Genomic DNA, 14293 nt, shown 5'->3' with positions numbered 1-14293 from the left:
TGCTGCAAAGATCGAGCTCCTATACAGCATAACCTCATTCATATCAATGTTAGCGCTATAAAATACGACATGATCGACAATCCTTCAAACAATTGATCTAAAGTGATGTAATATGCAAATCCCTGAATGTGACAGCTCTAAAATGACCGTGTTAGACATGGGTAGACAAATATAAACGCAACAGGGATTTTCGAAATAAGCTTCTTTTGAGACACCCTTATTCTCTGCTTCTGATTTGTTGTTATTCTCCTTAACAAAGTTCAAGAACAATTTCCCACCTTTGATGGTGTGTACCTCTCAGGTAGTGACAATCTTCTTTGAGGTTCAGGTATGAATCACTGTGGCTTGTTGTGACCCAGATGTGTCTACCTGGTTTGAAGCAAGTCACGCTGTATAAGTCAGAGAAACGTCTCCCCTCACCCTTCTGCAGCTTTTTGACATTTCAGCCCAAGGAAATGACTCTTCTCTGGCATTTCCTCACTGCAGGGTTCTCTCACTCTTGGGTTCCATACAGCCCGCTGCCATTAAAAATACACCTTTTGATGTGTGTCTTATTTCTCCAACTAGCAGTTTTGTTGAACAATCGGTAAACTTTCCTCCGAGAGATGGTGTGGAAGTGGAGCTGACTTCCGGGATCCTCACTGGCTCACCTCTGCGTATACAGTACGATTCTTCACAGTGAAACATGTTGTACAGTTGAAATCAGCCAAAGCCCTTCAAGTGTCACCTCTGTCATAGTGTTAATTAGACAGTGTCACCGTCTGTCCCCAGCGACATTTATTGCACATATGAATATTTTACCCGGACAGATGGTAAGAATGTCAAGGCGTGACACTGAGTTATTAAGCCTTGGCCCTTTCCGTTGCAGACAGAATGCCTAGCTTGTCAGCTCTCGGTTGTTTTAATCACTCACTGGTAGCTTCACGGCAAAGTTTGCCCCGAGTCTACATTGTGGCTTCGTCCTCGGGCAGAGGTGAACTAGCCTGTGCAATTTAGATTGAACAGAATGAAGCTGAATGGGAATTCCTTCATTGAAAAAAAGAACAAGCAATGTACCTATACGAGGTTCCTGCTAACGGTGTTAGACTGCAAACCGACTGACGGCTTTTCTACACCGCCAGACATTCGCCTGGGCTCTGAAGTCGGATACACAGGCAGACACGGACAGGTCCATAATTTGAGAATATGATCCCAGCGTATGCATACAGACTTTCATCGTTGTTCTATTGAAGGTATCTCTGGCTACCTTCTTTACAATCAGTTAGTTAAACTCATATTTATTTTTCATTATAATCTTTAAACAAAGGTGTGCCCATGCAGTTACGCCTTTCATGACTTTTTGGCACGATCCAACTAACTGTATTTTCACAAAATTTTGAAGCATTTTCTATAATCACCAACATGTCATCACACTGTCTTTATATATATATATATATATTTTTTTTTAGTTCATTTGCTTTTGTCGGGGCATTCTCAGAAAACTGAGGGCTGTTTGTGTTGAAAATCCCAGTGGATCAACTGTTTCAAACTTAACCCGTCTGGCATCAGCAACCATTGCCAAATTCACTCACTTTTTTGTTTTCCTTTTTAATGCTTGGTTTGGACTTGAGCAGATCCCGGCGACCTTGTCTGCATGCTCACTGAGTGTCTGCCACATTGACTGGCTGACGAGTTATTTGCTTTTTAACTATGAACTGTTGCAGGCCTGTATGCACAAATGTGTGCTCTGGCATTCTCTGCAAATCAAATTGACTGCCCCCGCCCCATCGTGTTGTGTCTATATTATAAGCTTGGTTTGTTTAGTTATTCTGGCTATATTCTCCACGCTGTTGCTTTGTTTCTTTACCACAGCTTATTCTCATTTTCCCTGTCATGTCTCCCGTGAGTTTTTGAGCTATGTGTCATTACCCAGTTTGTTTGCATCTTGGCACTAACTGCCTGACTCGCCGCAGCCAGCCTGCACTCACAGCACACAAGACGTGGTTTGCACAAATCAGTCTTCAGCAAATATGGGTGTGACGAGCAAGCTCATGCAACAGTGCCAGTGGGTTTTTCAGTGTTTGCACATAACCCCAAACCCACACTGGCAGCAATCGAGTGACACAGAGAGAGGGACCATGTCATATCGAATCCCTTTGTTTTGACTCAGATTAAGGCAATGTGAGGAGTTTGCGAGGCCCGAAGAATGTGGATTGAAGGATTAGTTTAATAAACAGAGGCTATGTGGCACCCTATTGGATTGTCCCTCACCCTTTTATTTATATTTTAGCAAATGACAGAATGAGAGGACATAGAGGAGAACATAGAAGGTGAAATATGTACCTACAACATTCCTGATTAGAATGGTGTATTTCCATCAATAATGTCTTGATTCTGTTTTGGTTTCGATTTTTGTCTTCCTAGTTTGGTTTTGTTTCCACCTGTTCTTATCATCCGGGTCCCTTGTGTCAAACACTGAGCTCCTTCAGCCTTTGTTTGTTACTTTGGTTTCAAGACTTTGTGTTTTTTTTTTGTTGTTTTTTTTTGGGTCACCAACCATCACGCAGACATGTCGGATCGACCTGACCAAAAATTGACCCTGCGGGACCTGAGGCAAGAATTGATTTCGTGACCACTTGGCTCAAGAGATGCACATCCTGCAGTCGTTGCCTGTCCCTGCTACGGCTACACACATCCTGCGGCCGCCACCTATCCCTGGTACAGCGGTGCACGTCCTGCAGCCGCCACATTTCCCTGCTTCGCCGGGCCATGTCATGCGGCCCTACCTTTCCCTGCTTCGACGGGGCGCATCTTGCGACCGCAACCAGTCCCTGGGCAGGGCATGTCATGAGGCCGCCAACTTTCCCTGCTTTGGCAGGGCATGTCTTGCGGACACTACCTGTCCCTACCCGCCCTGTGGCCATCACCCGTCCTCACCTTTGCTTCATAGTTTTGTTTCCTCATTTCTGTCATGTTTCGCGTGAAGGTAGTGGACCCAATAATAGCAGGTAGGCAGGAGAAGCAGGGCGTACTGAACATAAAACACAAAGTCCTGAAAATACCAAGAAACCAAAGCAACAAACAAAAACTCGAGACAGAAGGACCAAGCAATGTGGTAGCAACAATGTTTCGACCAACACTGACAGAAGACAGGGAACTAAATACAAGCAAACTGACAAGACAACAAGGAACACCTGGATAAGATACAAAAGGTTGAGGGAGCTAACTTGTTGACGCAAAGGACCCGGATGACAAGAACAGTTGGAAACAAAACCAAACAAGAAAGACAAAATCACATGAAGAATGATGGGAAACTTTAAAAAAGATCTAACGGGCTAAGAACCCAAGGAAGTGGGTTTTCGTGGTCGCATCATTAACCGGGTCAGTTCTGATGGACCTTCTCAGTGCGATTTTGATGGACTCCCGTTTCGGTGATGACTGATTCAAACACACAGCGTGTGTCCCCTGCTTATTCGCCGGGGTGAATTCATACACACCGGGGTTTCGTCGATCAGACTGCGTTGATTATGGGCTCATTTCATTCCCCTAGTGCATGTCCCTAGGTCCTCGCGCCTATGTTTACATGCTCGCAACCTCCACCAAAAATTCCCTCCAGGAGAGAAGAGATGACAAATGGGCAAGGCGGGAGAAGGTATAAGTGTGTTGAGGTCACTTGATGAGCACATGAGAATGTATGCAGTCATCAATATGCAGAAATCCGCGCCTCAAACAACATTATATTCCTTGACTACTTTTTAATTTTGTCCGTAAGTGAAAGTAAATATCCAGACAAACAAGTACAATAGTCTCCTCAATGTCATCACTTGATGGAGATGTCTGCTAGTGATGGGTGCCGTGTATCGACACGAGTTAAAAAGAGCGAAGACTCCGTGGCGGTGCGTGTATCTCTTGGAGAAAAAGTCACGTGACCGATGCAGCCGTTGTATCACTCAATCGCTACCTGTTACTGAGGCGCTGAACATTATCAGGAAGCACATCTATTGAGTCTAATGAATCACACATCTTTTGAAGCTAGATAGATAAAAATGACCACACACTTGCACAATGCATCTGTCCTTGAGCTCTGATAAGCTTGTTTTTTTTTTAACCCATGTTTTGTTGCTATTAGTCATTCCATCTTCAAAAAGCCAAAGATGCCCCTTCTGCGTGAACAACTGGGCATAAGACTAGCAAGGGCTCTAGGGCAACGAGAAAATTCAGAAGTGACATGGATTTAGCAACATTTGATCAAATTTAGTGCCTCTTTTTTATTTTTAATTAATTGTAAAAAAAAAAACTTGTATAATGTACTGTATTATATTATACATAAAATAAGTGTCTGTCCATCTGTCTGTCTGGCTGTCAGTCAGGTTCTGCTATCTGCATTGCAGCCATGACTCACATCTGCTTGTTTTCAAAGCATGTTTTGTGCAGTGCACGTCTTTTCCACATTATTGAGGGCCAAGGCTTCCGTCAGACACTGGAGAAGGGGAGTGTGGGGGGGGAGAGATAAGTGAAAGCGACATTCAACTGTTGCTCGTCGTTTTAGTATTTACAACCTATCCCTTTAATTTGTGTTGCATAACGCTTTGTGAGTTATATTGTCATTAGCCTTCGATTAGGTTAATGTGATTTTCATTGGTAGTGCATCTACCGTACATTGTGCCACTTTTAGTGAGATGTTATTTGCAGGAAAAACAAAATATCTGAGACAAACCTCACCTCCGTATTTCCAAACTGATGTATCCATCTTTTCCGTCATCTTCCAATTACATTTCTTACTGTGCCTGGATTTCACGGTCACTTCATGGTCGCGGGCATGTCTATTGTCTCCGTCATCTTTGCATTTGTATTTCTGATTGTGCAGACACTTTCTGAATGTTTGTGTATAAAAATGCAAATATCTGTGGTCCCTGCTGGTACCATAGTACTGAATTTTACAATGGCAGCAATCATGATAATGAGCCAGTGCCATTCTTATAAACGGGATAATCCACATCTGTCTGATGTTCATGGGAAGTCAAGCTGCTGTCACCAGAATAATTAACAAGCTCAAGTTAGGCGCTTGCTTCTTTGTGGAAATGGCTCTCTTGGTGACCTTGAGGAAAACACAGGTGGGTGGAATGTGATTGATATGCAATCCTGATCTTGTGATTTACCCCCTTGGCTTTCTTCACTTTATCCATCTATCTCTCATTCGATGACCTTACTCCTCCTGCTTATCGAGCACTTAAACCTACTTACACTGTCAAAGAACTTGTTAACTCCCAAGTCTTTTTTTGTGTGGCTTCTGCACACACGTAAAACACCTGTTTCTAACTGTTTGTATTATGAATATATGAATCCATCTATATATATATACAGTATATATACTGTATATGAGATCCACCTTAGGCCTGGTTCACAAAAATGTATATATATATATATTTTTTTACACGTGACAGACTCCATACAGAAAGAATACAACACACACATTAAGATTCTGGATATATTTTGTTTTATTTACAACACTTCCTTGTTCATCTGTCATGCTTTTTTGAATGGCTACATTTCGTCTATGTCACTGTTCACTGTATCAGGTCATTTGAGAGCAGTCAGCTTTCCTCACAACCTTTGAAATTTTTTCCTCGTTCATATTGAACACATTTAAGATAAGACTGTTGCCCTAAACCCATTTTCGACGACAATATCTGACCAAATCCACTCGTACCAGCACAACAGACCGAAATGATCGAATAGGATTATCTTTAGCTATCATTTGACATCTTTGGTTTAGAAGGGGCAAAATCAGGACGAAAACAGTGTGTTCTGCGGCCTCAAGCACAAGAGGCTGAAGCAAGTCATATTGATTGGGAATAGGTCTGAGAAAAATGTTGGTGCTCAAAAAAAATTTGGATTAAATATGTGAAGTGAAGAGGTTTGATGAAAAGCATGAGTCAACTTTGGTCACAATTCTAGTGTCAAATGGATACACGTCTTATATCCATACATGCATCCATTATCTGAGCCGTTTATCCTCGTGAGGGTCGCAGGCGTGCCAAAGTCTATCCCAGCTGACTTCAGGCAGTCGACTGGGTCACCCTGAACTGCTTGCCAGCCACATGCAGGGCACACATAAGACAAATAACCAAGCACCCACACTCACAATCACACCTACGGGTGATTTGGTATGTTCCATTAACCCATCGTACATGTTTTTGAAATGTGAGAGGAAACCTTTATACCCGGAGAAAACCCCCACAAGCATGGATAGAACTCCACACACGAAGACCCCTGCACTCAAACCCTACACTTCTGCACTGTGAGCGTATCTCTAAATATGGATGTGTTATATTAACACATAATTTTTGTCGTTTGACCTGAGACTCATTACACGACAAGCAGCTCTACAGAGCATCTGATTATGAAAAAAGTTCAACACCATGCATTATACAAGTAGACATTTTTATTGGAAAGCAACGAGATACTGTATAGCAAAGACGTCACTCCACGATTAACAAGGCAAGTGCAGTATTGTCCCAAGTGGTTGGTTTTCTTTTTCTTCTTCGTCACATTGTTCATCTTCATCTTCTTCCAAGACACTTTGAGAGTAATGTATTCCATTTTGTGTTCTCACCCTTGCTTGTTCATCTTGTTTCACTTCCTGAACACACGCATGATAATTATAGTTTAGAAAAAAAAAATCCCACAAATTTTGGATTTTAGAAGTATTGTGGGAAAGTAAATGGTGTGGTGTTTCTGATTCTTGGCTTAACATTCAGTACACCTAGGACCTCTGTATCGCTCTACTTCTACTGGTCTGATCACAACCCATCTGCAGCAATGCACAGGCTAAAATAGGTCATCAACAACACTGTTGTCATTTAAAAAAGTATATTAATACAGTACTTTCATGCTTTTGTTCTGTTGATGTTTGATATGGACTGTCAACAAATGCAGGTTTTTTTTATGTACCATAGTTCGTGCTGACCTGGCCCTTCTGTCAAATTTTAAAAGTCAATGCGGCCCCTGAGCCAAAAAGTTTGCCCACCCCTGGGTTAGCACGTACACCTTACAGTGCAGAGTTCTGTGGTTCAATTCCGGGCTCTGGACTTCCTGTGTGGATTTTGTATATTCTCCCCGTGCCTACGTGGGTTTTCTTCGGGTACTCCGGTTTCCTCCCACATTCCAAAAACATGCATGGTAGGTTAATGGAACACTCTAAATAACTGGTGTCAAACACAAGGCCCGGGGGCCAGATCTGGCCCACCACATCATTTGCGAAAGCAAATCAACATTCATGATGCTTGCTAAAATTTCGACCAAAATGTCAAATTCTCATTTGTAATAAATAAGAGTGACACTGTAAGCATTTTCTTGTGACCAAACTCCTTATTAGAGTAACTTAAACAGTAGGTGAATAAACCGTTTTTCTTGACTTCTATCTTATATGCTTTCAGTCATACCGGCCCTCCAAGTGAAACTGTAATTAAAATCTGGCCCCCGACAAAAATGAGTTTGACACCCCTGCTCTAAATTGTCCCTAGGTGTGAGTGTGAGCATGATTTCTTCTTCAGAGTGACCCCAACCTACTGCTCAAAGACAGCTGTGATAGCCCGCACCCCTTGTGAGGATAAACGGCTCCGATATTGGGTGGAGTAATTGAAATATATTGTTTCGGGGACCAACGGAGAGGTTTTTCACTGCATTATGTTGTCGTGAAGTTGACGGATTAGTTGTACCGGTCTTAACGGCAACTTTCAGAAAACACGATTCTAATCTTAATCGTACGCACACACTTGCACAAAGCTTTCTTTGCACATTATGTGCATTATGCCAGCCAATGCCCCCACTATATTCCTCCCGATTTCTCCATTCAAGGTACAAACACATTAAGGTTGAACTCCTAATAGCTTGTGTGATGGATACCGGAGCATAATGAGCTCTTTATGAGACTTAAATCCTACTGTTAATCAATGCACATAGCAGGGCACTTTTCAATACTACTTACTAAGCATTTTAAAATGAGCCCTCATAAAGGATTGACTCCCCTTCTGGACTCTCTCTCTCTCTCTCTCTCTCTCTCTCTCTCTCTCTCTCTCTCTCTCTCTCTCTCTCTCTCTCTCTCTCTCTCTCTTCCCCTCAGTCTCCTTCAAGCCGTCCCAATGTGCAATTAGTTACATCACACTTTCAGAATCCAATTAGACCTCATTTTTGGAAAGCTCTTGCCTGCCCTGATATTGACAAATACTCTCCAGACTGGGAGTTGTGAAAATGTGATAGGCTGCTGTAATGCAGTGGGTGGACCAGACTTCCTTTCACAAGAAGCAAGCCAGTCTGTTATGACCTTAAATACCCTGTAACTGGCAGCTGCTGGGGGCATTGTTGTCAATTACTGCTGGTTGTTGTATTGTTGCACTTTGATCTTTGGCTGCTAATGTACTACATTGCTCCAGGCTCTTTCACTAGTGTCATGGTGTGTGAGCATCACAATGTATAATCTGTGTCCACATGTATAAGATGCGAATACGTTTAAATTTGCCTGGTTGATTGTGATGCAATAACAATGGACAACTGAGGCAACAGAGGCAACAGTGTCTCCATGATTTTTTTTGCGTTGAAAGTTCTTTTTTGGCTGTGTTAAGTTCATGAAACAAATGTTTGCGTGTGCATAGGTGGCTCCATCCACTGGTTGTGAATTTGTGTGTGTATGTATTAGTGTTTGTGAAGTTTTGTGTGTGCAGATCTGTGTCTGGTGGTGTTTGATTATCCCTTACAGCCTCAGAGGGAGTGGGATTCATTCTCACTGTGATAATGAGGGAGAGACGAGCAATACCCTGAAGTCATTTCTCCTATTCTTATATCCTTCCTGTTGCATCTGTCTACTTCTCCGACCTCCTTCCTTTTTACTCTTTTGTAATCATAATTATCTTTATTCTTTTTTAATTATGTTATTGTTCTTCTTGTACAGTATTCTTTTCTTTCTCTGACCGCTTTGGTCATCACTATTGTCCGTTTTATCTGTTTGTATTCATGCTGGGCTGGCACCAGCCAATTTACTTTGTCAAAAGATTTCAATACATTTTAAACCAGCCTCACATAGTCCATCTGTATGGACCAAGTGCAAAGCAGCTTTTCCACACAATGATCATATGTGTAGTATTTTTGTTTGGTTGATTACCGTATTTTTCAGATTATACGTCACTCCAGATTATAAATCGCACCAGCCCAAAAATACATAATTAAGAAGGAAGAAACGTATATAAGTCACATTTTTGGGGGAAATTTATTTGATAAAATCCAACACCAAAAACATACATGTCATCTTGAAAGGCAATTTAAAATAAAAATAAAATAGAGAACAACAGAATAAGAGTACAACTGAATAAGTGTACGGTATACAAACGTTACATGACTGACATGCCTGATAATGTCAGTAACGACGTAACAAATGAAGAGTTATTCAGATAACTCTAGCATAAAGAACATGCTAACAAGTTGACCAAACTATCAGTTTCACTCCAAATCACTAAATCCAATGAAATCTTCATCCTAGGTGTCACTTTTAAACAACTCCCCATATGACATATTCACATGTTAATAATTTCACACATAAATCGCTCCAGAGTATAAATCGCACTCCCAGCCAAACTATGAAAAAAACTGCGATTTATAGTCCGGAAAATACGGTATATGCCAATTCACCACACTTACTTTTACTGAACTTCCCCGACATATTCATGGGAAAGAAAAAAACAAGAGAGAATTAACTTTATACCTTCCTTCCCTTCATTTCCATTGTCCAGGTTACTGAAGTGCAGATAAACTGTCGTGAGGCCAACTTGGAGTCGTACACTTGCCTCCAACGCCCTGACACACGCCATCATGGATCTAAAGGACCGAAGGCAGCACTCCCTGACCTGCTCCAAGGACTCCCCTTATAACACCTCATCCCTGGATGCAGATGAGTGCCGCGTGCCAACCCAGAAGTCGTACAGCTCCAGCGAGACACTCAAGGCTTTCGAGCATGAGCAGAGGCTGCACTACAGCGGTTGCGTGACCGACCTTGTTCATCACGAGGCTGATGAGTACCCAAGACAAGGTGGGTCTTTGTGCCAAAGCATTTTGGGAATATGTGCACACACCCTCCGCTCTTGATTTAAGAAAAAAAAAAGTTAGTTTCAACACTTTGACAGCGATACCGATGTATCTATAAAGAATTATGTGTGCCAACGTTGATGTATATTAACACTACTCTCAGCCAAATGTAAACAATATTTTCATATTACACCATTCAATGGTGTCGGGCCATTTAGACTGCTCTTATAGCCCGCAATGGAGGAGGGCCTTCAATGAATGGCCTGTTTTAAAATTGGTTTCATATATCGGGCGCACCACATTATAGGCACATGGAATAGAAGCTACAATAGTGGTTGCGGTTGCGTTACGCATCCACTAGATAGAGCTGGGCTAAAGGGAATACAAGACAATACACCTTTTTTACATAGAGCTTTCACAACCTCTGCCGCTATAACAAAGCACTTTACAGAATATTTAAAATACTACGTACAATAAATCAGAATCTATATCCATATATAAGACACATCGGATTATAAGGCGCATTGTTGGCTTTTGAGAAAATTGAATGCTTTTAGGTCCGCCTTACAGTCCGGAAAATATGGTATATACAGTATATAATACAATAAAAGATCCAAAATACATTTCACTGTAATCAATGATCTAGTCACGACTGTCACGCTTGCCTGCTGCTCCTTGCCTCGCACCAAGAATACCATTATTGCGATGGCATGTCCATGAAGAACGCATCTCTGTGGTCGCGAGTGAGCCCATGACCCACTGCAAGCACAGACGTGCATTACATTGAATACCTATATTGACTTAAGCTAAGCTGAGTTTAGCATTCTTGCAGTTCACCACAAATGACTTTCCTTTAACAACTGTGACACATCTTACCATGATGAGCTAGGTTACAAGCACCATGCAGTACATTCCAGCTAACGATCCCTGGGTATTTAAATTCTAACTAGCAATAGTAAAGTAAAAACTCGTTAACTTGCATCTGAGCAATTGCCATCTTTGACACAAATAGTTTTATTGGGTATATTAGACCCTCATTCCAAGCCACCACCTGTGTTAAAATAAGTGGCCTGCTTCACGAAGGGCATCCTGTGTCAAAACTATGCCAAATACATATTTACAAGATGTGGAAAAAATCATTGACTGCAGTGTCATCTTTCCACCAAAAGAGGTTGCTAATAAACTGTGAAAAGGTCATGCAATGTGAATGCACTGGACTTGTGTAGCCTATACTTGTCTTTGTGAATGGAGTGCAATGTGGCCAAGAAAGGTTCAGGGCAAAACATTTTTTTTAAATCGCGGTCGACTTTTATTCCCCAGCCCTGTTTGTCAGTATTGTCGGATCAAATTCTAACTTGATATCATATATTTTATAAGTAACATTTTCGAAAATTTGTTTGACAGCATGCATGTAGTAGCCCAATGGAAAGTAAATTCCAGTTGGCATATATTATACAGTGTGTCTTTTCATGAAATAACAGCGCTTATTGTATTCAGTTAAGACGTGTTGAAGAATTATATACATGCAACAATATATTTATATGTACGTATGTATTTACTAAATGCATAGAAAAAAAAGACCAAATTGACGGAGTAATGAAGTATATTAATATTTTCATTTCATGCACATTTTTGAGTCCCATGTAAGATCATCCTGACAGGACCTTTTTCCAGTTGTATTATAAGCATAAAACTCATGAATTTGACTGTCTCATGTTTTATTAGTATCGTGCAGAGGTGACACTTTGACACCTCTGGTATCATGTGGCAACCTATTTTAGGCACGCAGTATAGATCTTTGGCAATGGTGGGCTTGTGATTGTGAATTTCTGCATCCTCTGTTTGCTGATAGGCCGTTATAGTAGGTCATCATTAAAGGGCATTCCTGCTCTCTTTCACATGTCTTTAAAATCATATGCGTCTACGCAGGGGCACATGCGTTCCATCTATATTATGGCGGTACTGTACATGAATCAGGCAGTATCAATCCCTGACTGGTGAAAGAAGTGAGACTCAATTGGATTGATCCATGCAAGGCTCTTTTCTGTTTATGACACAGAAAGACAATGCGAACAATGACATATGTTTGTTATTAGGTATACAGTATCCATGTGTAACAGGAAACGTAAAAGGTGAACATTAAAAAAGAAAAAAAATGACAATTTGTTCTGTGGATGCAATAGCACAGCAAGGCAAAGAGATTGAGTGGCATCATGGATTAAAGACTGAAAATCAGTGGTGCGTGTCAGCCATACTTCACTGCTGTACCAAGCTGACATCGCACCAGGCGATGGCTGGTCAATACTGAAGTCCTCTCAGCCTATCAACTCTGTCAAAAGCCCAGAGCCACAGATGCATCGTGGGAAGTGCGGCCACAGGAGACCAACAGTGTTGCAGCACCATAAGGACTGTGACACCACAGGAGGTAGAGAGCTCAGTCGACAACAAATGAGGAAGAGTGGGAGAGACAAAGTGAGAAAATCACCAGCTGAATAATTTAGAATTAGACGCCTCGTGATTGTAACTTCAATAGTATTTTCATCATGTATTTGTTATTTTGAACAGATTGATGCATGTATGGACGTACTGTTTCAAATACAGTGTGTGCGTGTGCGTGTGTGTGTGTAAATTACTTTTATGCATTTCATCCATCCATTTTCAACACCACTTAACCTGAACAGGGTCAAGTGGGCTGGAACCTATCCCAGCTGACTTCGGGCGGAAGGTAGACTACACCCTGAACTGGTCGGCAGTCAGTTGCAGGGCACATCCAGAGAAGAACAACCATTCACCCCCACATGGTTGGTTTTCCTTGCCATACTATGCTGTTACCAACGCATGGTCATCCTCATAACCGTGCTGTCTTCTTTGATTCGTGGGTGTTCTATTTGTTACATTCATTACATTTTACGACTTGAGCTTTATCGGCTTCACCTGATGTATTCACACGTAACTGATAAATTTCCTTTACTTATGTACCGTTCTCTTCAGATTTACAAATCCTAAATTGGATGTTTTTGTGTGTGTGTGTGTGTGTTAAAAAGGGATTAAAAAGCCCGAACCAAAGACTCGACACGTGACATTTTATATTTTGCTTTGAACTTGTGATGTGAACTGGCTAAGAAAAAAGTGACATTTACAAGTCATGATTCACATGACAAAAAGGAATCATTTTCACCTCCTCCTCCTCAAGTGAAGAATGGAGTTTGCACAATGCTAATTATTTCCATCAAATGCAAAACTAATATTACAACATATTGGTTAAAGTAACATTATTGAAACAGTCAAACCGGATGATTGGATCCTGATTGTTTGATTTACTTTTTAATGGTACATACACAAACAGTATGTTTTAAATGGTTTGAGGATGTCAGGCAGAATACGTTGTTTTTTTCTCTGACTTTGCATTTATATGTGCTGTATTCTCCAGCTTACTTTCAGGATTGTTTTATATCTCTCACCTTGTTGCCCAGACAACATTTATGTCACTGGCATGATGACAGGCAAACGCTACAGCAGGTTGTCTGAACTCTTCTTTTTGCATTTAGAAGATGTCCCAAATCCCGCCAAAGCAACAACAGCTACCGCTCCTAACACTACCTCGTCATTCGTGATTAAGCCTTTGACGACTTTAAGCACTTCTTAAGAGTGAGTTGAACAGCTGTATTCTAGAAATTTAGAATGTGTTGGCCACACATGTGGTACATGTTCTACAGTTCTCCTGCTGTTAAGAAAGGAGGTGGGCAGTTGACTCAATTTTGCCGGTCCGTCATGTGTCATTCATCGGCAGCCTGGTCACCTTCTGTCATTGTCAGTCCATCAAACTCTGGCCATCCGTCAGTGATGGAGTGAGAGGTGTGTCGGTACTTGACCCGGTTAGTACTGATTACACGGACGGATGAAAACTCACATGCGTCAGTCATCATTCGTCATCCAAACCGGCATCCGTCTGTGACATTTCGTCAATACTCTAGTGAAGAATGCCGACTTCGATCTGGCTTATCTGTCTGTCGACACCAAATAGTCATATTTGTTTATCTACAATTTGTGAATATAGAATTTGAATTGAAAATGAAATCAATTTGCATTCACTCAAATTGATGTTTTTGCGTGTCCATGGAGACCAACCAGACAACTGATGATCAAATAGAATTCAACGCAGCTGCACGCTATTAAAAATAAATGGAGAAAAGATTATCTACAATTCATCCCCTCTTCCCTCTTTGTCTTCTCGCCG

General features: G+C 41.3%; 1 protein-coding gene across 4 annotated transcripts in view; it reads left to right on the top strand.

The window, feature by feature from the left end:
- LOC147208711 (teneurin-2-like) overlaps positions 1-14293 on the top strand; it is a 216592-nt gene that overhangs the window by 43101 nt on the left and 159198 nt on the right. For all 4 annotated transcript variants that reach the window (XM_086099673.1, XM_086099655.1, XM_086099663.1 and 1 more), the window contains exon 2: positions 9765-10060. In XM_086099673.1, coding sequence (XP_085955799.1) covers positions 9844-10060 — 217 coding nt within the window. In that variant the 5' untranslated portion in view covers positions 9765-9843. The remainder of the gene's footprint in view (positions 1-9764; positions 10061-14293) is intronic.

Source organism: Hippocampus guttulatus, chromosome 2 (genome assembly GCF_054856545.1).
Source record: "Hippocampus guttulatus isolate MCC_2025c chromosome 2, RoL_Hgut_1.0, whole genome shotgun sequence".
NCBI classification, from domain to species: Eukaryota; Metazoa; Chordata; class Actinopteri; order Syngnathiformes; family Syngnathidae; genus Hippocampus; species Hippocampus guttulatus.
Note: the sequence above shows the minus strand (reverse complement) of the source record. Positions and strands in the feature narration are given on the sequence as shown.